Source organism: Haemaphysalis longicornis, unplaced genomic scaffold, assembly GCF_048455015.1.
Source record: "Haemaphysalis longicornis isolate Haplotype H1 unplaced genomic scaffold, Haemaphysalis longicornis Haplotype H1 scaffold_8, whole genome shotgun sequence".
NCBI lineage: Eukaryota > Metazoa > Arthropoda > Arachnida > Ixodida > Ixodidae > Haemaphysalis > Haemaphysalis longicornis.
The window spans coordinates 3,622,382-3,645,366 of record NW_027526445.1 but is presented as its reverse complement, the minus strand read 5'-3'; the positions used below and the strand labels follow the sequence as shown (position 1 = coordinate 3,645,366).

Below are 22,985 nucleotides of genomic sequence, written 5' to 3'. Positions count from 1 at the left end.
CGTATAGAGATGAAGATGGGAGAATTTGTGATGCTCAGCGCAGTGGGCGGCCGAGGGTGACCACATTGGCAGAGGATGAATGGATTGTTGCTGCCGCTGTTGTCAACCCATTTCTCAACTCCAGGGAGATCCGCGATGCTCTGGATCTCAGTTGCTGCTGCGACACAATCAGGAGCAGATTGGGAGAGGCGGGTCTCGTGAACTGCATTGCCGCTCAGAAACCGCACCTGTCAACGAAGCAGCGGGAGGAGCGACTGAACTTCGCCCGAGCTTTCGAGCAGTGGTCGGCAGAGGAGTGGCGGGAGGTGATTTTCACGGACGAGTCTACCTTCTGCACACGCTGGGACCAACAGCAGCGTGTGTGGCGTCCGTTGAACAGCAGGTATGAACTGGCACCCTTGCGGCTCACAGGAATCGCGGGTTAAGTTAGATTAACCTGTCAATAACCTATATGGATGGTTTGCAACGCGTCGTAGTCTGGAGAATGCAACCTCATTTTCCCCTTACCACCTGAGTTGACATGGGTACAGCATTGACTAGCATTTAAGTGTTTCATTCGCGCGTATTCCATATCAGTGTGGGTAAAATGTTAAATTTTGTGTAATTTAAGCCTCCATCTTTATTTCATTTCCACAACGGAATGAGGACGCTCCATGCTTTTGGACCCGACAGATGTTAATGCTTGCTCTCCCATACTCTCAGGTATAACCCCGCCTACACTCACAGCGTGCTCAGCAGCGGCCGCTGCTCGGTCAGTGTCTGGGGTGCCATCAGTCGGGACGGCCTGGGCCCACTCGTGCGGATCGAGGGCTCCTTCACCGGGGCGAGGTACTGTGAAGTCCTCACCGAGCACCTGATCCCGTACGTCCTGGACGGGCCGTTCCAGGATGGCTGCTACCTGCTCCAGCATGATAGGAGCCCCGTGCACAAAGCACGCAGTGTGAGCGCACTCCTGGAGCGCTGTCGCGTGCCTCAGCTGCCATGGCCCCCTAACGGGGCTGATCTCAACCCCATCGAAAACATATGGGGACTGCTGAAGAAGACGCTTGCCTCACGACGCCTTGGCGGTGGCACAGCGGAGCAGCTGTGGCTCGCCGGGAAGGAAGAGTGGGAAGCGCTGCGCGGGCGTCCCGAGATAGTGGCGGCGCTGTACGACTCCATGCCCAGGCGAGTCGGCCAAGTCGTCGCTGTAGCCGGCAACTTTTCGCCCCACTGAGGACTGCTGAATGCCAGTACTGTCAGATTTCATGAATAAAGTTTCAGGAATATCTGATGTTTTGCGATTCGTCTTCGAAATCATTCATCCTGGCGGTACGCCTGTAAAGAAAATTCGTCACCGAAAGAATATCCTATTAGCTAATTAAATCGGTCTTCAGAGGTCTCCCCGTAAGTAGTGTTAAACCCACGTCCGGACATGATGCCGAAAAGGCAATTTCGACACTATAACATCGCTCCGGCGTGGAAAAACGAACGTCACGGTAGCCTTCGGTACGGTGCATTGTGCCGTCTTATCCAAAATCCAGTGGCCGTGGACGCATCCTACAGGCACTGATAGGCAGCATGAGGCGAACATAAACCGCGTACAAAAAGCAGAGCGGGTTTTCGTTCCTTCCTAGCGCCGCGGTTTGTGGCCCTGCGGCCGTGCGCTGCAGCGCGACTGCGCCATGTGCTGGATTAAAGGCGAACGCTGCACTAGAAGTTTATCAAGCGTGGCAAGCACCCGCACGAGGGCGAGGGGAAGTTTGGCGTCAAGCGTGCCACTCTCGTCGTAAGCGAGCACAGCGAGATAACAGCGCCGCGGTGCGCCGCAGCAGCCGCTCCGGCTGCGTGAGCGGTGGTCCGGTTACTTTTCCGGCCGACTGTACATCGGAAAACAGCCCTTGGGTGCTTTGTGTAACGTGGGATACATTGTTGTACAGGGAAGACGTCACAACAGTGCTGCACAAGCTCTTTGACAGACGGTAGGCCTGGTCCACAGTGGCGTAAATCATGGGGGGGACAGGGGGGTCCTGACCCCCCTTGTGTTCGGGCTGGGGGGGACACCCCTTGCAAGTGTCCCCCCCTTGACATTCATCTTTCACTTACCTTTGAAAGCTAAAACAACTGTTGTTTTTGTCACTAATAAGTACTGCACGAGCTGAAATAACCATCCCGTTCCCGCTAAATAAAAAGAAGGTTTGTTTTCCACAATCGGCGACGTGCACAAGGTGCAAGCGGAATCACTGAAAGCAGGTAAAACCTGTTTCCGCTGTGGTTCGCCGAAATAAATTAAAATTATTTCCACCAATTTGTTTTGAAATTGCTTGCGGTTACCGGGCTATATAAAACGCTGGCTTTCATATGAGCTAGAGAACATATACGCGACAAAAATCGGTTGTCTGTCCCTTTAAGAAATTACAGCTGCCAATAAATACTTTAAACACCCAGAATATGTTAAAGAAGCACTTGAAAATATTTAGCTACTTTTAGCTCCTTGCTGGATTGTTTAGCTACTTCTAGCTAATACAGCACAAAACAAAATTGCCGCCTTGGCAAGATGTGTGTCCCCCCTTGTGATTTTTCTGGATTTACGCCACTGGTAGGCCAAAGTCCTCGGGAAGAAGTGACAAAATTGCTGCTGTGATTCCAAGTGCAATGTTTCTCTGGGAGGGCAAGATTCTTCGCCTCTCTTGCAACGGGTTTCTTTACCCACCGCGACCCGTGGATCTTAGGCCCTTGAACGAAAAAGAGAGAGTTCAGGATGATTAGCAGAATTAAAAAGAATACGTTACCGTTTCGTCGCGCTCTTCGCGAAGATAAGGCTGGGCTCGCTGCGCCTGCTTTACTCTCGCTTCATCAAACCGCAACGCACCGGTTCTTCAGCATCTCTCGTTCCCCGCGGCAATCGTGCTTTGCGCTCGAAGCGTCGGAGTGGTAGCAATTATTAGCTGTAGCTGCGAAATTGGCTCTCTGTCAGGCCTTTCGTTGGCCAACGGTATGGACGTTTCGTCAACATCGTTGCTATGCCTTCCAGAGGCCACTGACACTGGCGGCGGACTCAATTCTTTAATCACATAGCCATTTGCAGAAGTCACAAGACCGGTCAAGCCGGTGGCAGCAGACGCACCACGATTCTAGTTCAGAAACAATCCTCCACCGCTAGAACGGCACTTCCAAACGCTGTTTCTTTTTACGAATTGATTTTCAAACTGCTTCACTACTGCCCTGGCCAGAAACTGGACATGTTCTTCATTCTAATGTGTTCTGCTTTCTTTTGTTCTTTAGCAGACTAAAATAACTTCCCCAACCATCTGCCTCACATATGGAAGAATATCGTTGGCGACAACCTTGTTCGCATCCGTAGCAACAAAATAAACTCACAAAAACTCGCAATAAAATACTTTAAAATATTTCCCCCAGAATATTTTAGTACCATAAAAGATACTGCAATGTGGGACTGTGGAAAGTGCCGACAAAACCGTGCTCCAGTCAACTTGTTGCGCGAACCACCCACGCATGTACGGTACTGTCACAAGGTCTTCATTATCAGTTGCTAACACTTTCTCGTGTTTTCCGCATCCTACACAGGTTCCTTAGTATCAGCCGTGGAAAGCTTCTCCAGAGCCGCTGATGCTGTCGAGGAGGAGATGCGGGGAAAAAATAAAAATGGGTAGGCCAACAGTTTCTCTTAATTGAACTCTCGTTCACTTGAGGATATATATTGAATAATGTTGCTTTTGTTTCAACACTCATCAGACTATATTTGTGTGAAAAAAAAAACTGATCGCTTCAGGTTACCTTTCCAGAGAGTTGGGCAATACTAACGCGACTACAACAGCGATGACACGAGATATCGCGTGGCACTGAAATCAACTATTGTGGCTGGCTGCCAACGAGCCAGCGTAGCACCCTGGCAGGAACAGCTTTTTTTGGCAATGCAGCCAGCGGTACGGAGCCAGAACACCCTCTATAAGGGGGCAGGTGTGTATACAGTCGACTCCCGTTACTAATGAAATAAGGAACACAATACTTTAAAATATTTAAGCCTCCAATGAAACAAAAGGCAAAAGAGCCCCATTTTTACTAGTTCGCAACACAGCTTCGATTTTGATACAGTTCAGAATCTCGACTGTCTTCGCCAAGTCGAGCGTCCGAAACGAGGTGCCATGATAGTTGTGATTATGGCGAAAATCGAAGCATGCAGCGTGTCCACCAATAAAACTGCTCAAACGGCGTGCTGCGGCACACGGAAGATTGAGAACCGCAAAAGAGGGGTGTCCGCACACTTCCGCAAGGCTCACCTGACATGCTGCTTAATAAACTGTGTGCTGCCTCAATTGCAATGCGCCGATTCTATACCAAGTATGGTGTTGTTTTGGTGACTTAAAATAGCAAGCTTTATCAAGAAATGTCACCCAACTGAAAGCTTCTTACTTGCAGTTACTTCCAAGTAACCTAAATAAATGAATCTAAGTTTCAGTTCAAAATATTTTTTTTAATTTATTGCAGGTAAATCGTTGGAGCCAAGACATCAATGGAAATTGAAAAAAAGTATAAAGCCACCTAAAATTATACATGGCCAGCTGTAGCTTTTCTTAAAAATTGCGCTGTTTGCATTCTACATTTGCGATTTTTTCCATATTTTTTTTCGTAATGGTGTAGTTTTTTAGTAGACGGTTTCATTCATTTTCACCGAACTTCGAGAATCGTTCCTTTCTGCTTTCATTCTTTTGAGAATTATTGAATTTGTAATTCACGTCATGCGGCGAGTAGTGATGAGTAGTTCTTCGTTACGTCACCACTCTTGACCGGCAGAGAAACTACATGTCAAAAATTGCTACCAATGGTTGCCAAAAGAGACCAGGCTACTGTTGAGCAAATTGTAAGCACACGCGAGATGAATATTTGTTGTTCAAGCATACCAACCAGTGTAGCATTCGTTGGGGTCATCGAGTTTAAGTGGGAAGTCCTGTCCTTAATTTGGCGGTACTTCGGAGATGACATATCCCCGTGCGGTGGCAGTACCTGGGAACCATCTCGGAAGTTCGCAAGCAGAAGAGGTACGTACACATGGCAACTTCCCCAGAAACTCTGGTTATTCAGAGGCCCTCAAGCACAGGAGAGGAGGATGATGACCTTTAATTAGATTGTAGGATAGTACTCAGTCAGCATTTCGTGGGAGGCCTGCTTAGTCCCAAAGCATTGATCCCTTGCTAACGGGCGGGCACTGTCCACCTGTCCAGTCTGGTATTGAGGGCGCAAGCTTGACCCAGGAAATAGAACGCGCGCCCGCGTTCTTCGCACCTTCTCACTAAGCGGCACTTTTAAATAAAAATGGTACTTTACTGTAGACTACTTCTTTTCGTTCTAAATATTCCTGTCTTCGCCTATAACGCACAGAGGTGCACGGTATGGCATAAACATCCCCCTTCTATTATGTTTTTCCGCAGCGAGCGGAGCCTATGGCAGGAGACGCCGATATTCCCGCATGCGGGGTAGTCGCGGTTTAACGCACTGAACCACAAACCTCACGGGACGCCAAAATTGTATCAACTGCGTATCTGCCACGAGGAAACTGAGACAGACACCAATTTATCGGGAGCTGCTTTGGAGCAGTAACACAAAGCTGTAGCTCCGTACCTTCAGCTTTCAATTTATTGCCACTGAACAATGTATGCCAGTATAAATAGGTCATAATACAGGAGACGTGAAAAAGTGCCCAGACTTCAAATTGGATTTTTCTTTCCCTCAGTTTTTTCGGATACTCATGGCTGCTTGGGTAATATGTTTCTCTTGGAGGACAAACAGAGGGACTTTGTTTATTCTTTAACAAAAGTCGTGTCAAGGCCGTTGTTTATTTTTTTTTAAATTCGTGTCAACGCCGTTATATTTGTCTCTCTGCAATGCGGATGGCACCGGAAGAAACGTCATGTCATTCGATTTAGGATTGCCGGTATAAAGATGATAGTCTTTCTTGGGCTACTTAAACCCATAAATTATTGTCTGTCTGAATGTGTGTTTGTCTGTGACTCGATTCTGCCACCCGGCCGAAGTGAAACGAAGTCGGAGAAATATTCTTATATACTCACAGCCAAATCTAAATATCTAAGTTCAATTTATATGTTCATACTTCTCAATATTGCCGAACAAGAACAAGATGTTACGCCAATATAAGACCGAAAATTTATACACAGGGGATTTTTACAGTGTTCGTTTATAAAAAAAATTATGTATGCTTGATTTTTGTGGAATGAAATGCTATAATCGACTGCAAAAAAAAAAAAAACCACTGTCGCCTGCTGTCGCCCGCGCCACTATAGCAACTGGCGTATTTAAAAAAAATCAAGCGGGAACAGATACGAAAGGTCCCACTAGATAGGTTCCACGTTCTGGTTGGAACGCACGTGGACTAGGGCAATGCGGTTCCATGAAAGTTGAAGTAGGATGCCTAGATTCCCGCGCGTCTCCGTCGTATGGCAAGGCACCCGGCCTGGAGCAGTGAAACGTTGTAAATTTAAACTGACTTGAGCAAACCTTTGGTGTGTTTACGTTGGGAGGAGGGCGACGCCAGAGGAACAACATGAAAGGAGAGCGGGAAAGCGAAGGGCGGCATTTACTTCGCAAATGTGGACCAAGGACTATAGCCTTTCCTTGACATTTGCAACGAAAGGAGCAGATACGCGGCGATTTCTTATACCCTGTATATTTTGAGAGCATGTATTGTTACTATGCTTTATAAATAATAAGTCTGGTTTGACTTTTTTTTTAACTGCACATATTCAAAAGGTATTTATTGCGGCTCTCCACAATTTCTGTCATGCTACGAATTGTCACTAAGTCTAGTTTTGAATACCTAATATTTCAAATGCTACAATGACTACCGGTGACTACACCAAAACTACCGAAATAACAAGCGCTAACAAAACTGTTAGAAAACCAGTTAAGATATACAGTGTTAGACCTAACTCAATTAAAGGTACACCAAAGTACCCTCAGAAAAATGAGTAGCAATTGAAAATAATCTCACTGATTCCTTCTAAATTGGGCTGAAATATTCCTTATTGAGATATGTCAGCTGTTCAAGACATTCACGAGAAATAGTTATTAGGTAAGCATCAGCCGAAAGGAGTTGTTTTATAGTTTTCGCCTAAAGCACTGAGTTGCGTGTCACTTTTGGCAACTCCATTCAGCAAGCATGACTGGTGATGCATGTATGGCTAGGTGTGAAAATCTCCCACACAACGTGGGGAGCTGTCTATGCGTGAGCAGGCGTTGCACCTGCATCCTAAATTTAACCCTTAACGCATACTTTCTCACGTTTATCCAGACGTGCTTCGTGCAAGGTTGTGCCGCCATGAGCCAAAGTGAGCATTTGGTACACCCGTATTTAGAATGCTTATACAGCCCCCTTTTTAAATAAAATACCAGCTTCGTTTTGAAAATCTTATTCTGTGCAACGGGCGGGACTCTCCACAGCTTTATGCTTCCACATGGCTTAACGGAGTTAGGAAAGCCGTGTTTAGTCAGTTTAAGGTGGTAAAGCCAGAAATGTATGGTTATGGCGACATTTATGGCCACGGAGTTCTTCGAAGTGTCATGGAAGCACCAATAAAAACGAATCGATGTCAGCCCTTATTGTTGTACTTCCAAGTAGCTTCACGGCATGAACAATTATCACATAATAACGTTTGTATTATGATTTTACATTATTTTTTTTTCACCGGGCAATGCGGAAAATGACTTCTCACATTTCTCGGTTCTCGCTGCACAGCTTCTACATTCTTTCAGCGCTTAATTGGACACTCTCCAGATGATGTTCAGCAGGCACTAAAAAGTATGGTTTTTAAACGGATGGTAGGTTGGTGGTGTCAACTACACAATAACCATTATTCGCGGTGGCTTGAAAAAAGAAGGCTACGTTGATTAGGTTTACATGGCTTCAACCAGATACTCGGTTAAGAATGAACAAATCATATAGAAGTGAACTAAAGTCTTGCCCGATCGCCGTGCCCTACTGGGCAATGTTTTTGTTCATGCGATATAGGTACAGGGCTCTGCAGTGGGAGGTTGTGTAACTTTATCTAGATTGTCGCCGCCGTCCACATTAATTCATACACTCAACCATTTTCGATGTGTGGAAGGAAAGAAAAGTAGCAGTTATTCATACCCCTGACAGGTCGTTTGTTGATCAGCGTTGAAGTAATCATGAGTGGGTTAATACCGTGTTGATTTATTGTAGAGCTTTAGTGTGTGATAAGAATTTGAGAAAAACGCATTTTAGGTCTTTACGCTCTCACTGCTTGTGTTTCAGGTTTAAAGACATCAATAACAAACTCATGCTACTAGAAAGGACGTTCATCGACAGTCCTGGCATTCTCGCGGGCAACTTGTACAAGTAAGTTTTGGTTCAATGGTTCTGTCCTCTTTAGGGAGTTTTCAACGTTCAAGTAGCCAGCTGAGTGAAGGCTAGCTGGTTTAAGCATATGTGAATAATTGTTTCTGATGATTGGTTTTTTTTTCAATTGGGGTTGTTTTATTTTTTCTATGTAGTTTTTTTGTCTTATTATTTTATTTAGCGTGCTTTGTATCTGCTTTAGTCAAGTTTCTGCCCTCAAGCGTGCGCCAAGGCGGCGCGGGCCATCGCGGGAAATGGTTTCTGTTAGATTATGTGGTTTGGCAGGCCCAGGAACCGCTCTGACGAACGCCGAACACGTTGAGGCAACATGGGAACATTTTCGCGGGTGCTTGAAGCGGAAATGGGGGCTTTCCTTAGAGCAAGAAGCTGTGGTTTTTGATCCCGCTCGTTGATAAACGATTAACTGGTGAAAAACTGAGGAGCACCCTGAGCTCACGCTACGTTTGGCACTGAGGCAGAGAGAGGCATGCGCACGCAGAACTGATTTCGCGTTAGATCTTAGTCCATCATATCGGCATTACGTATTTTTCGACGTACATCGGGTCTCCGCCTACAGCTTAACGCCCCGCAGGCATGTCGGGGCTGAATGCTTGCAGAAGTTTCTATTTGTTTTTGTTGCTGGCATCTTTTCATCGGATGCCAAACGCACTACACCGTGCGTCTCAAACAAATGGCATACAATTCCACTAATCGCGTGTTATACTTCGCGAACCTAATTCCGTAGTAAATGCCGTATAGACTATTGTGCAGCACGGACGCTGAGTGTGCAAGAAAGTAGTTGCTGAAGTGATGAGTTCTGTCGCCGCGTGGTACCTGCGCTGTCACAGCACATCCTCAGTACACCACGAATTGCTGTTCGTTATCGAGCCTTGTACATCCCAATGGGCACGTGTTGGTGTGCTCCGTCTTCCGTTCTTTCCGCCGTTAAAGAAGCGCTCTACCGTAAGCCACTATCCCAGCGTGTGTTCGCAAACGTTGGCAATACGCCTAATAAAACGAAAGCTTTTTCAGTGGGACAGATTTCGTCCTGTCAAGAACCACTGCATTTCCCTATACACCAATTTGTCGACTGAAAAGCTGTAACAATATTTCTGGTCACACGACATGTACGTGAAACCGGGCTTCCTTTGTGCCGAAATGGTTACTTAAAAATTGCTCAAAGGGACAGTTAAAGGAACATTTAAAAAAGAATAGTTAAAGCAATCGCCTAAATGAACACGCACCGATCTTGTTTGGTTGTAGGGTTTAACGCACCGATGCAACGCAGGCGATGAGGTGCGCCGTAGTGGAGGGCTCCGGATTAATTTTGACCACCTGGGTATCTTTACGTGCGCCGAAATCTCGTACACACGGCTGTTATCGCTTTTTGCCTCCATCAGAAAAGCGGCCGCCGACACGCATCGATATTGAAGGAGTAAAATATTATACATTTATCTCATGAACCCCGTACCGGGACACATTTGGATCGGCCGTAGGTTCCTTTACTTAGGGCGCCAAAAATTTTCTCGTGGGCTCGCTCTTCGTTTCCGGTTTGGCGTTTTTAAAGCTTGACGATTGATGGGACGCAATTTCAGCGAAGGTGGGATGCAGTTTTAGCGAAGGTTTCGGTGCCCATTTGACGAACTTTTGATGTTAGAAAGCTTTCGAGCTTCTCTGAACTTTGCTTAGGTAGGGATGGTAGGTTTTTTGAATTTCTTTTTCCTTACTGCTAAACGTGATTAGAAACTGCAAAGCGAGTGTACAGCCTCCCTTTGTGGCTGCACATAGCAACTTTTGATTTGGCTACAGACATGTAACTATCCATACGGGAGTTAAACAAAACAAAGAAGGCAATAATAAAATCCACGAAGGGACAAAATATTATTATACATAAATGCGGCAAGTAAGCAGCCATAAGACATTGTTGTAGTTGATAAAACATTCGAAACACCAGGAAATCTTTCACGAAAGTGTTTCGGGCGACATTTGTTTTCAGGGCAATAAAAGCTTACACAAGCTGTTCTCCTCTGTATTCATTTCCCAGGAACCACAGCTGGGCGACACACATGAGCAAGCACGTTGTCTTCGGCGTTAGCGTCGACGACGTCAACGTCGGCTCCAGGTTCACCGCCCTGAAGCAGGCGCTGGTCACGGCGTCATCACTCGCGGCGCCCCTCGTCGCTTCCCTGGCATACCACCTCAGGGCTGCCACACAAGTTCTCACAAGCGCACTGTGACAAAAACGAGCGCATTCTGCCGGTGCCGTCCGTGAAATAAGGGACAGAAGCTCGCGATCCTGCAGTCAAAGGGTCTACTGCTGCAGTTCTAGTCCTGGTGTAACATGGGCATGTGGATCCGAGAACTGCGGGATCAATGGCGAACCGCTGTTTTCGAAGCGACGAGAAACCTCGTAGTGGCTGTGCTCGGTTACAAGGTTACAAATACAATAATTTCAGCAGTTTAAGCAGCCGTGCAGTAGCCATGGGATCCTTTCCTCCTGTCTTAGAAGTTCAGGATGATGATGAGCTGAACGATGGTGTCATCGAATTATGCTTATTGAAAGCAGAACTTGAGAATTGAGAAAAACGTATCAGTAGTTATCAGAACGTACCACTAGTAGTATCAGAAAAACGTATTCAGTAGTTAGGGCCTCCCGATAAACCTTGTCTCGGCAGCTTGTTTGAGGAGAGGAAATTTGTCGTTTTAAAAGGCTTGGGAGGTTAGAGAAGTATGTGGTTTGGCGAAGGCGACATTTTTCTTTAGGTGATAGAGAAATATGGTGACTCTGAATTCTGCTTAAATGCTGTATTGGCAGGCAGGCTTGACATGTGGGGAATGGAATGTAAATGTGGATAGCTTGTCTAACAGTAAACAGAGCAGATGACTTTATTGATGTGCCTTCTCTGCATTGCTGTGTGTGTCTCACTGAAGGCGATGAAATCCGGCAGAGTGCACAAACATTTTTTTTTATTGAGATCCGCAATAAAGTTGAAGTTCAAATCTCGTGTGTTTAGCAGCGAAATTATGAAAACAGGTGTCTTGAAAGTGTACGAGTATTGCGAGGAGCGACCAGAGCGCATTCAGTGAAGTCAATTCCGCCGTGCATTTGATTTCAATAGTTCTAATTCCAAGTGTGAATGAATGAGTTGACCTGCCGGGGTGCCTCAGTGGCCAAGGCGGCGCGCTGCTGAGCACGAGGACGCGGGTTCCATTCCCGGCAGCAGCGGTCGCTTTTCTGATGGAGACGAAAAGCAGAAATGCCAGTGTGTTCGAGATTTCGGCCCAAGTTAAAGATCCCCAGGAGGTCAAAATTCATTCGGTGCCCTCCATACTGCGTGCCTAATCACCTGCGTTGCGTCGGCGCGTTAAAGCCTACAATTAGACTGAATCAGTTGTCTGCATGTCCACCTCTGCTTGACACTGGGATCTCATTCAGTGGGCCGCGGAACACTAGAGGGTACGGGCCGTACCGGGTAATTGGCAACTCGGAATAATCGTCATGTCTCTCTGCAAAAACGAGACCCTGTTCGGCCCAGTGAAAACAAGCTGCAACAGCGGAGCTTTTGTTCTCTTGATTCGGCTCGAACGCCAACGGGCGCTTTCCTTAGAACGGCAGCGCCATGGCCCTGCAAAATATACGGTTCGCGCAAAGAAATCGCCTGCTAAACGTCAGAGCCGGGAAACTCCCTCTCCTAGTAGGAGGGAAACAAATCCAACCTTGTGAAACGTGAGCGCCCTCTATCAGGGGGTCTGGGAACCGATTTCTGAGAGCGGATGAGCACCGAAGCTTTCTGCCACGCGGTATAGTGATAACAGATCATTTAGGTGAAAGGTATGAGCAAATTTTATTTGTTTGCAGCTTGGACGCTGGTCATCCTCAAAAAAGAGCTTCACGCGTCCGCCCAATTCATACGGGTAACTGTAGCCATGTACTTAGTCGTGGTTCAACGAGGTTAAACCAGGTCTGTCGAGCGAAAGCCATGATTCATAAATAAAGCTCGCAGTAAGTGCGCGCACAGATGCTGCCCGGTGGTGTGCCGCAGTATATGAGAACGCGTAGTGAAGTGTGATGGCGTCAGCGCCTTCTAGTATCGCTTTTTGACGGCACTCGCCCCTACTCTTTCTTCCTGTCTCCTTCGCCACCTCCTACCATCAGGAGAAATGAGCCAAGAGGTATTTATCTACGTAACCGCAAATCCGCTGGCTTGACCGGGGCTGAGCTTCCTTTACTCGCCGCTATCCTCCTCAACACACCCTTCCCAATCGAACGAACGAGCAATTAAACGCTTCCTCCTTGGAAGCTGTCTGAGCCGCGAAATGGTTGGATCGCTGGCGCTACAGTGGGTGCCGCAACAGCCAATGAGGTGCTTGCTCAAGCACACTAGAAGCAGAGTCCGTCAATGCTTTTGAAAAACATTGACGGACTCTGCTAGAAGGTTGCTTGGAGGTCAAAAGGAAACTACTGTTACCACGCGTTTTCTTCATTTTTCCATGGAGGAATAAGCCTCCCCCAGGAAATTCCAAAAGATGCACAAAAGATTTCATCAACTGCGTGGTGGATGTTATGGCGATCGCTGCGTTGCGATTGTAACTTGTAATGAGCGGTACTCAATCTACTTCTCGATATGTGGAAGTCATGGTGGAATAAGGCGCATGGTTTCATTTGGGTTTATTCAAAATCATTCGTGAATTTCCCACACTTCCCGGTGCCACCAAACTGACGTAGACAACCAGGATAGAAAGAAATAATTTACACTTTCCTCACTGTGTAATGGCGCGTTTGCACAAAAGCAGATTATTCCGCACCAACAGGTCGGGCGAACAGGTTTTGAAACTGCCAAAAATAACTACCTCATGGAACGTAAGTCTGCTTACGTGCTTTGAGGGCAAAAGCGTGTTGATTATTAAAGACGTCTTTACTGCTTCATTGTGTTTGTGTCTCGTTTTAGCTTCCGTGTTTTCGTTTTTTGACACAACTTATCCCGACCGGCCGACAGCCCGCAATAAAAAGGCCTGGCCCTGACTGTCCACCATCACATTTCTCCTAGGCGTGTACCTATTCTACTCACGCGCTGTATCATTCACTCGTCCCGGCCTGGCATCACGCTAATTCTGGTCTTATTCTGACAGGCTACCGGGTAGCTTAATCCACAAATCTGGCCGCCTACACGGACCCGACGTTTGCGACTTTTTTGCATCTCATGAAATGAATTGCACATCTAATATAACCGCTGGCAGATGAAATCGACTAAAAAGGTGTTATACCAAAACAAATTTTCATAAACACTGTGTGCAGTTTAGATAAGAGGACATGAAGCACTACAAAAATTCTGTTTCTCGCGGATAAAGTTTGGAAGAATTGAGGCTCCAACTCAGACCATTGAAATAATATCCCACTCCAATTCCCTAGGCCTCTGAAGTTTTTAATTCGTTATTGCCTGCTACTTGACAACACAAAACGCACTTTATTGTACACAAAGTGAAAGGTTCAACTTCGAGTCGGCGCAGGGTGTGGCTTAAAACTATTTAAACTGCGCTAGTACATCCATAATGGGTAAACACTCAGGTTCTTCAGGTAGGACTTTACACACTTTTTTTATAGAAGCAATACTTTAAATGAAGTACTCTCGCATTGTGCGAGTCTCCTCATCGGCATTTTGAACTGCCATGCAATATTTCCACATAGAACGTAGACTATGCGCCGTTAACATACCGTTGGGCAGGCCCCCGTCATTGTTTACTGGTAAAAAAGGCGTATTTGCCGGTTTTTGTTTCAAGGTTCGTTGGTGGATGTCCCAGTGGGACACCGCATCCACACGGTCCAGAAAGATGTTGTGATATGTTTGATGTTTTTTACCCCAGCGGCAGTTAACTGTACATGGTTCAACCTATTGTGTTTTTTCCTGTAGCCAGGGGTTTACTCTGAGCTTGCCGCTATGAAGGTTGAGGAGCCAAAGATAAAACGGATGAACTTGCTGGCATTCTTTTCACTCTTGTAGAACGCCTTTTCCTGGACCTACTGCAAACAACGGACGATAAACCAGAACAGGTAGACACACATCAGTCATATCTCTGTACAAACACTTTCGGGGTAGACTACTGAGGCAGTCGAAGTAAAACGCAACATGTGAAGTTATAATGTCGTCCAAGACTTCCCGCTAGAAACCACACACTCATACACAGCAGTATTCTGAAATTGAAACAACTTAGTCTGAATCGGGAGTTGAAACAACATCACGCAGACGGACTTGCACCAAAGGTAGCAAAAGACAATCTCTCTTCTCTTTTAAACATAGATCTACAAAATGTTTGTCGTACAAACAAATGTGGTCCTTCAAAACAACCGCTTTTTACCGAGCGAATGAAATCAGTTTGACTCATGCGGTCCCAACTAGAGCCCCACAAAAACCTCAAACACTCTGTGCAAAGTTCGTATGGCCTTGACGTGTGTGTTACACAGGAACGTCGGCCAGGTATCGGGGAGTCCCTCTTGAAAATTACCAGGATGCTACAAAGTACTGTGGCGGGAAAACTGATAAAGCAAGAGATAAGTAATAAAATGGGGGGGAAGGTTTTGTCAATGTTTTCCCGTGCATCAGTACGTTAAGTGTTTGCCGTTGCCTAGGTACGGTACGTCCTTTATAAGATATGTATGCCTGGAGCACTGAAGCCAAACAAGAAGATGTATTATTCATTTCTCATGAGTATACAAGTTGTGTACCAAAGCCCATCAGCAGATGGTGCTAGTGGAGTTGCGTCTAGGCAGGCAGGTTTGTCACACACGCTGTCGAATAATTGCAGAGCGCCGAGGCACCACACTTGGCTCCGGCTGTGGGGACCCTGTTTGAGATGCCAGATGACTCAACTGTGTTTCATGTATTTGTGTTCTTTGCAGAGCGGCGGTCATATTGGTACTACTCGGGCCTTTGAACGGAGTGCCCTATTATCTGCTGGCTCCGTCATTTTGTGTGAAATGTGTTTGATTTTTGTTTTGTTGAAGGTTTAGTTAAAATATAATCGGAAAAGCCCCGTTAATCGCCAATAGATGCTGTTAAGTTTGCTGTCACCTCTGCGCTTCGAATATGTACAATTCACTTTTCAGCAAGCTCATGCACCGTAGAGTTATGGGGTGGTGCGGATAGGCCACGACCCGAGAGTTGTCCCAAAGTCACTCCTTGCAGCCTGTCATCAACCAATACTCGCAGCTCAGCGTAGAGTGCCGGTATGCCGGTGGTTGGTATGCCTTATGGTTCACATAATGTTGCCTCACGCCATTCCTAAACACCATGCATTATGAAGAACATTGCAGTTTGAAGTTTAATATCATCATCTGACACCCATTTGAAATTGCACTCATTTTGGACATGCCATCGCAAGCCGCGGGTACAGTTGGCGGGCAGCCTAGATGCGGACTGTAGGGCTTTGTTCCGCTGCCCCGACGCATTACAGACAGTCTATGATCATGACGATGATACATAAAACGATGCATTGGATCGGTTCATTGGTGTTTTCATTCTAGAAATGTGATACACGGTCACAGAGATGCCCATACATACGGGGTATTACACAACAAGGGTATTTAAACAGAAATTTATGCTACTGCAGCGCGCACGGTGCAGACGCCGCTGAGTATACACCAAGTGTTTCATTGTGCGTTCTGGTATAGAACAGTCGACTTCAATTATAACGAGTTAACTAGGTTTCTTATAACATAGTAAGTTATAGCGGATACAAGCGACATGACTGAAAAATAGAAGAGAAAGTGAAGTGGCCGACAAGGCGCTGATGTACCTCGATGTAGTCGGCTGCTCAAGGTTCACCGCGCTCCACATCAGGGAGGTAGACACTTGTCAAACTCGTGGAGCCTCGCGTTTGGGGCTGCTCTGGCCGGCCGCTCTCATATACCGTGGGCTGGGCCCTGCCCTATAGCAGTCGGGTTGACTGCGTGGCGCCAGCTGTTGATTGATTGTAGGGTTTAACGCGCCGACGCAACGCAGGCGATGAAGCGCGCCGTAGTGGAGGGCTCCGGATTAATTTTGACCACCTGGGGATCTTTAACGTGCGCCGAAATCTCGAACACACGGGTGTTTTTGCTTTTCGCCTCCATCAGAAATGCGGCCGCCGCGGCCGGGAATCGAACCCGCGACCTCGTGTGGCGCCAGCTGTTTATTCCACACGTAGCGCCAAGCCATCATGAACACCACGGTTATTCACAGGTCCATTACAAGGAGGGTAGACAAAAAATAAATCACTGCCCGTAATCTGCATCCTGCATAAGTAGCGTGAGTTATATCATCGTGTTACGGCGAATCAAGTACGTAGCACATTTTCCGGAGGGCGAACCGTATTTGCTTGATTCTAATGCGCAGATTTTCCTTTCTTCGGGATTTTGCCATGAGGCATATGTACGGAGGTGTAAAGATGGGAATAGAGCAAAAAGTAGGAAAGCACGACAACGAAGGGGTACAGAAGTCAGAGGTTGTCACAGAACCGGTAACACTGCAGGTGTACAAGGCATGACACCAGGTATCTGGCGGAAGACATTTTATTTGCCGCACGTAGCCGTTAAAGCAAGAATACCTTGTGCTTCATAACCTTGCTAATTCAGCTACTCTTGCCATTGAAACAATACCGATAAACACTGAAAGCCAATTTCTATTTTGAGCTCGATTGTAACGCGCTCGCAAATTTTGGAGGCTACTTTTAGGGACCAAAGGTGCGGGTTAGAATGCCCAAATAAGGTATTGGGACAAGCTTTCGAAGCAGTTATAAAAGTGTTGCACCCACCCGAATATCACATTCACATTGTAATCAATGGTTTGCACACCTAATCAGTATCAGTTTTTCTGTCCTGTATGACTGCACGAATTCCAGCAGAACATATGTTAGAAGAACATCGCTTTAAAAACTTTATAACATAGTGGAATGTTTTTATAGCTTCAGGAAAATATTGCTCTATTAAAATGCGTTGCGGGTCAAGGTCCCCCCATAACAGTTTTATCGATACGCCATGTTCTATGTATCAACCGGCCTGGCAAGTTTCCACTAATTTGCCTTTCTCGGTTTCAAGTGAACCTTCTTTTTTTGAACCACTGTCTCACCCAGTGGCAATCGAGTACTCAATTCTTAGGCAACTTCTGCTAAGAAAACGTAGGGTTTTAATGATTGCGCTTCACAGTATCTTTTATAGCAGATGCCTCCTTTCTAGATGGGGCCCAATATTGCAAGGAGGGGGTCTATGTTGTGCTTCCTTATTTGCAAGTGCACATGGTGATTAGAGCCGCAAAGAAGCTGTCTTGCGATGACACGAACTAGGTTTCGCTTTCGTGATTCCTTTCTTATTCAATATAACCAAGCTAGCCTGCCTTCATCGCCCCCCCCCCCCCCACCCATAGTTGGCGCTTATACTTATTGTTGAATATATGCAGCTGCCCTCGCAAAGTGGACAAGAGGCCATGCAGCTGCCCCTCGTATCTGAGAAGCTCCCTCCTAAAAATATCAAGTCCGGTATCCAGAATGCTCCGGTGATTAAACCATTATCTAATCACATGCACTGTCCTTTCGGGGCACACAGTCGTCCTACAGACTTAAGGGACACAGATGTTCCGCTAGAATAGCCCGATAGTTACGCAATTCAACGCGTTCTTACCCTGGGTAATTAAGCGACACTCAAGGAGTCTATAAAAATCCATAAGTGAAAATTAAACCCCGCAGTTAGGTCTCCAGAAGCTCAACGTTCGACCAGAATGAAAGCCATCAGTGAGGGGCTCCTGAAAGGAAGCGTTTGCTTCACGTCTCGCCAGTGTGCCTTTTTAAGAAATGGCGTACTCCCGCCCTCTCGGCGACATAAATATAAAAATGCTTCACTTACAATGTTTATACAACTACAGAACGAGAAATGAGGCTCCCTTTGATATACCTTGGCTGCTTTGCGTGTTGGTCATGGATTGTGTCTACCACGGCTCTCTACAGTAACCAGTGGCGTGGCCTCTGCGAGTTTTAATGCACTTTTGTTAAGGGGGTATGGTAGGGTAAACCGGCCAAAAAAATTGCATTTGCAATTTTTGCGCAGAAACATCGAGCGCATTAGGAGGAACAACCCTGTGGAAGCGCGGCGTCAAGCGCCCGCTCAAAACGGTTTAAATGTCGCGCCAGAGTGTGCCGCGCGCCCTGCCGTTTAAAAATTGGGGACACGTTTCAGACAGCGGTTCAGAGGACGGTATGTTTAGCGTTGTTTTTCGCGGTTCGCTGCTATATTTCCCTTTTTTTCTTGCGTCTGTGTTTCTAATATATGTGGTGTATAAAATCGTCGTATTTTTTTTTGAAATTACTAACTTTAAGAGACTTTCCGCTAGTGGTGCTCTTGTAGTATGTACCGTTTTTGTTATTGTTCCCACAATTACGGTCGTTGTCACGTTGCCTCTGCTTCGAGTTTCAAACGCACTGCGATACAGGAAGATGGCAACATTATCCAACAAAAGGATCAAAAAAAGAGAACTTTCATAGCTAGTCGGTTTACGACCAAGCAAGATAGCAAGAAACCGGCTCTGCGAAGCGCAAGCTTCACGAAACTAGCTGAGGCATAGTGGTGCGTCTTTCTACGTAGGCGGCGCAAGTAAAACTGGTTACTGCGTGATCGACCTCGCTCTTCTGAGTAGCTTTTTGCATAACGTAGCTGTGTGTAAAAAGTGCAACAAGGGAGAAATTACTTTGGAAGACGATATTGACAGGCGTAGCGGTTTGGCGTCCTCAATAAATGTCATCTGCAGCGAGTGCGATGCTTTCTATGTTCTCGAGACATCCAAGCGCACTTCTGGCAACATCTTTGAAGTGAATGAAAGGTTCGTGTACGTCCTTCGCACCTGCGGAAAAGGGTGGGCATCGGGTCGCACCATGTGTGATGTGCTGTATCTACCGCCACCGCCAACAAAGTTTGCGACGTACAACGCATGCCTCCTTGAGGCATCCACGACTACAGTGAGAAATAGTATCACAAAATCTGCCAAAGAACTGAAGAAAAAGGGCTTCGACTCTGATATAGAGTTGGAAACTGTGGTCACGGTGGATGGAACATGGATGATGCGTTTGAAGTAGAATCCAGTTTTGCCACATCTGTGCTCTCAACCTTCATACAGATGACAACATGATGTAATGTAAAGTTACCTACGATGGGCCATCTGTAGGGATGGAATGTACTGGAGCTGTAAAACGTTTTGGACGCTCTGCTGAAATGCACCACGTAATGTACACAGGTTACAGGGGTGATGGAGACACTAAGGCATACATTTCTGTCAGAGACTCACAGCCCTACAAGAAGGCCATAGAAAAGCATGAATGTGTGGGACATGTGCAGAAGCGAATGGGCATGAGGCTCAGGAACACCAAGAAAACTTGGAAGGGGAAAAAGCTCGCCGATGGTCTGCCACTTTCAGGGAAAGGAGGCCTCTCAGAAAAGTACATGGACTCCCTTCATGTTTATTATGGAAAGGCCATTCTGGAAAATGAAGATAGTTTAGATAACATAAGACGAGCTGTGTGGGCAATATACTTTCACAAGTTATCATCAGATGCCAAGCCCAAGCACGGACTCTGCCCAAAAGGACCCTTCCCATGGTGTGGGCGTAATCAGAGCCTTGTTGAGGGAAGCCTGACCTACTCCCACAAACACAACATTCCTGTGGCCGTGGTGCATGTCCTCAAACCAGTGTTCAAGGCGGTGTCAGATCGAGGTCTTCGGAGGAAATGTCTCCATGGAAGAACCTAGAACACTAATTAGTCACTCAACCAACTCATCTGGTGCCGCTTCCCCAAGAAAACATTTGTCAGCGCTGACCCGGTGAAAACCGCAACTAACGATGATGTAGCCAATCCGCACGGAAAGCAGTTCTGGAAGTCCTTTGAATTGTTCCAGGTGTGTTTTGTGACATTGCGTTCGACAAGCTTGTCCTGTTGTCTCCTCTTTGTGTCGTCGTTCCGCGCAATCCTCATGGCGTTTCAAGGAAGGATAAAGAGCGTGTCGACCGGGCAGAATTCTATAGCTCCGTCAAAAGGAAAGACAGACGATGGGTGAAAAGAACCCCAAGAAAAGTTTCAGAGACACCTCTAAAAAGCCAGCAGTGAAATGTATTCTCCTGGTTTATCTTAAGCATACTTGAGCAGTACGCAAACATAACAGTTCATTTTTTTCAAATTGGATTTTTCCTAACTTATTCAACTTAAATGTACCTTTTCTCGGGAAGTATTGATTCGATTACAATTATATTTTTGGCACACATGTTCTACAACGACTCATAAATATTCCGAACTAAAATAACTACGTTAACTTAAATATTACTACTGGAAAAAAAGTGTACTACACGACCCCCCTTACAGCTGTGTGCAGGCAGTGACATTATTTTTTTGCCCTCGTACTCCAGGTAGGGTATCACATGTCTTTAGTGAAGATAAAACCAATGGTTATTTAGAATAACATGGCGCGATATCACCACGTTCTTCCTTTTTGTTCCAGAGAAAATGTACATTGAATTAACAAACACACCTGAAATTTTGGGAGTTGGCTACAAGGAAGATACACAATCTAGACCAAGACAAAATGTTTCATGTATTACTCAGTAGCGTCTTGTCGGCGCAAAACAAATTTGATGCAAGTATCTGGAAGCGTTTCGGAAATATAACGTTAAATTTAGCATGTATCATTCACCCTACCATACCTCCTTAATATTGAGAGGTTGTAGATCACCTCTCATGGTAGACCACCCTCAGCTCAACACAATCCCGGCGGAATCAATACTTTCTTCAGCAACCAGGGCGTTTAAATTGTACAAAGCCACGTCCACCACGACACCCTTTTAGCTGCTTCAGAACACCTCGAAGCTTCTGGGCAAGAACACACCTCTCCCCGGCTGCCGTTCAAAGGCGCAAAGCACTCGGTGACGTATGAAAAGACGTAGCTAAGAATGCGGCAGAAAACCTAATGAGACAGATGCAGCTCTCTTCCAATGGCTTCCTACGACCTGAAGTAGACAGCAACGCCACACTGGCTTACTGGGGCTTGAAAGAAAAGGTGTTTGTGCTCACACAGGGGCCTAAGAAAAGGCGTACATGTGTTTACGTGGTGGCTCTATACTAAACGGCAAAAAACATCGCGGCTTCCGTTTGCTTCGTATCTTCATTCAGTATCCCGAAGCACTGCCTTCTTTTAGGCAAGCTGTACCATTGTTGACGTTCCCGAGTCGGACATCCCTGGGTAGCTATATAAAGACTTCTCGTTGTGTAGAAGATGGTTGGGGTACTTACCGTCCTTCCATCAGCCCTTCTCTTGCTTCAGCACCTATAGCGAGCCGGTCTAGCAAAGGTGCCGACAGGCTACAAATAGAGTCTCGTATACCCAAAGCGGCTTCAATTCCATGCAGCACCAAGGGCAAAGAAAAACTTATTGACTAACCCACGTTGTCTGCAGCCCTCAAAACTCACTTTCATGACACGTCGGTGCCGAGGATGAATTACGAAAGTGATTTGTTGCATGCCTAATGTCTAGTTAGTCTTACTGACAGCTCGCAGATGGCAGCAAGACATGTCCACTCCACATGTTCCTCAGATGTTACCAGAACACTTAATTCGTCGTCCAAGGAAAGGGTGTCTCAAAATACAGGAAGAGGACATCATTCCCGGATTTGTACTTCCACAGTTTGAACCTAGCTGTGATTCGTTCAAGACACTCGACAGCTAAACTTTGGAGAGCTTACACAATTCAGTTGCCCGAGTCATCGCAATGAACAGCTTTTTTATCCTTAACTAATATTATTTCCTGTATTTTCTATCCTTTAAAATTATGCTCATTGTTATTATTAACTATTATGCCAACCCCAGCCGCCGTCCACATTAAAATATTCTGGTCGAACTTGCATAGCAAAATCCTTCGTTTTGATGTTTACTTTCCTCGAACAAAGTCGTAATTCACTTTTTCGCAGATTTGACTCGTTTGTGCATTCGCTTGTTTTGTTTTCATTATAGCTGTCTTCTTTTTTGTATGTCGAATGCCTCTATGTTATTTCTTCAATTATTGAGAGAATCCGTGTCCTTAAAGACCATATTGTCCACATTACCATTAGTCCGCTGAACTACATATTCCTCCTACCTCGGACTTCAAACCGAGGTAGTAGCGCTAGGCTGAAGAGAGAAACAGAACACTCACCCACTCGAGCATTATCTCAGCATATGTTCAGCCGGTTTTGTGTTTCTGGGCTCATTCGACAGTTTCAAGGTGCAACAGATTAACACCACAACCGCGAAGAAAGCGAAGCGAAGAAATAGATGCACGAACTGTGCAGAAGGAAAAAAGTGGTCGACGTTATTCACATAAAAACACTAGGAGACCCATGTGAAGACATGCAAATAATTTGTAGCGAAAAATAAGTTGGTAATTAGGATAACTAGGATCTTCGGCGCACGCGAGCGGACTTATGTGATTTGGGGAATTTTTTTTTGCTGCGAAATGGGAGTAACTGGTTTATCTTCAACCGATTATTTATTTTCTGCTGCCTTGGTCACGACAGTAAATTTGATTTGCTGTAAAACCGCTTGGTATGTTGATATCGTGCCCAAAAATTAC

General features: G+C 46.0%; 1 protein-coding gene and 1 pseudogene across 4 annotated transcripts in view; both read left to right on the top strand.

The window, feature by feature from the left end:
• LOC144149832 (N-acetylated-alpha-linked acidic dipeptidase 2-like) overlaps nt 1–22,985 on the top strand; it is a 380,783-nt gene that overhangs the window by 111,848 nt on the left and 245,950 nt on the right. The window contains exons 18-20 of one of the 4 annotated variants that reach the window (XM_077681510.1): nt 3,568–3,649; nt 8,291–8,374; nt 10,419–11,620. The exons of 1 other annotated variant lie outside the window; for it this stretch is intronic. In XM_077681510.1, the coding sequence (XP_077537636.1) occupies nt 3,568–3,649; nt 8,291–8,374; nt 10,419–10,611 (359 nt within the window). In that variant the 3' untranslated portion in view covers nt 10,612–11,620. Of the gene's footprint in view, nt 1–3,567; nt 3,650–8,290; nt 8,375–10,418; nt 11,621–22,985 lie in introns of those variants that run through there. 2 more of the 4 variants (XM_077681512.1, XM_077681514.1) reach the window with 2 other exon arrangements.
• LOC144149662 (uncharacterized) lies at nt 19,268–20,519 on the top strand (annotated as a pseudogene).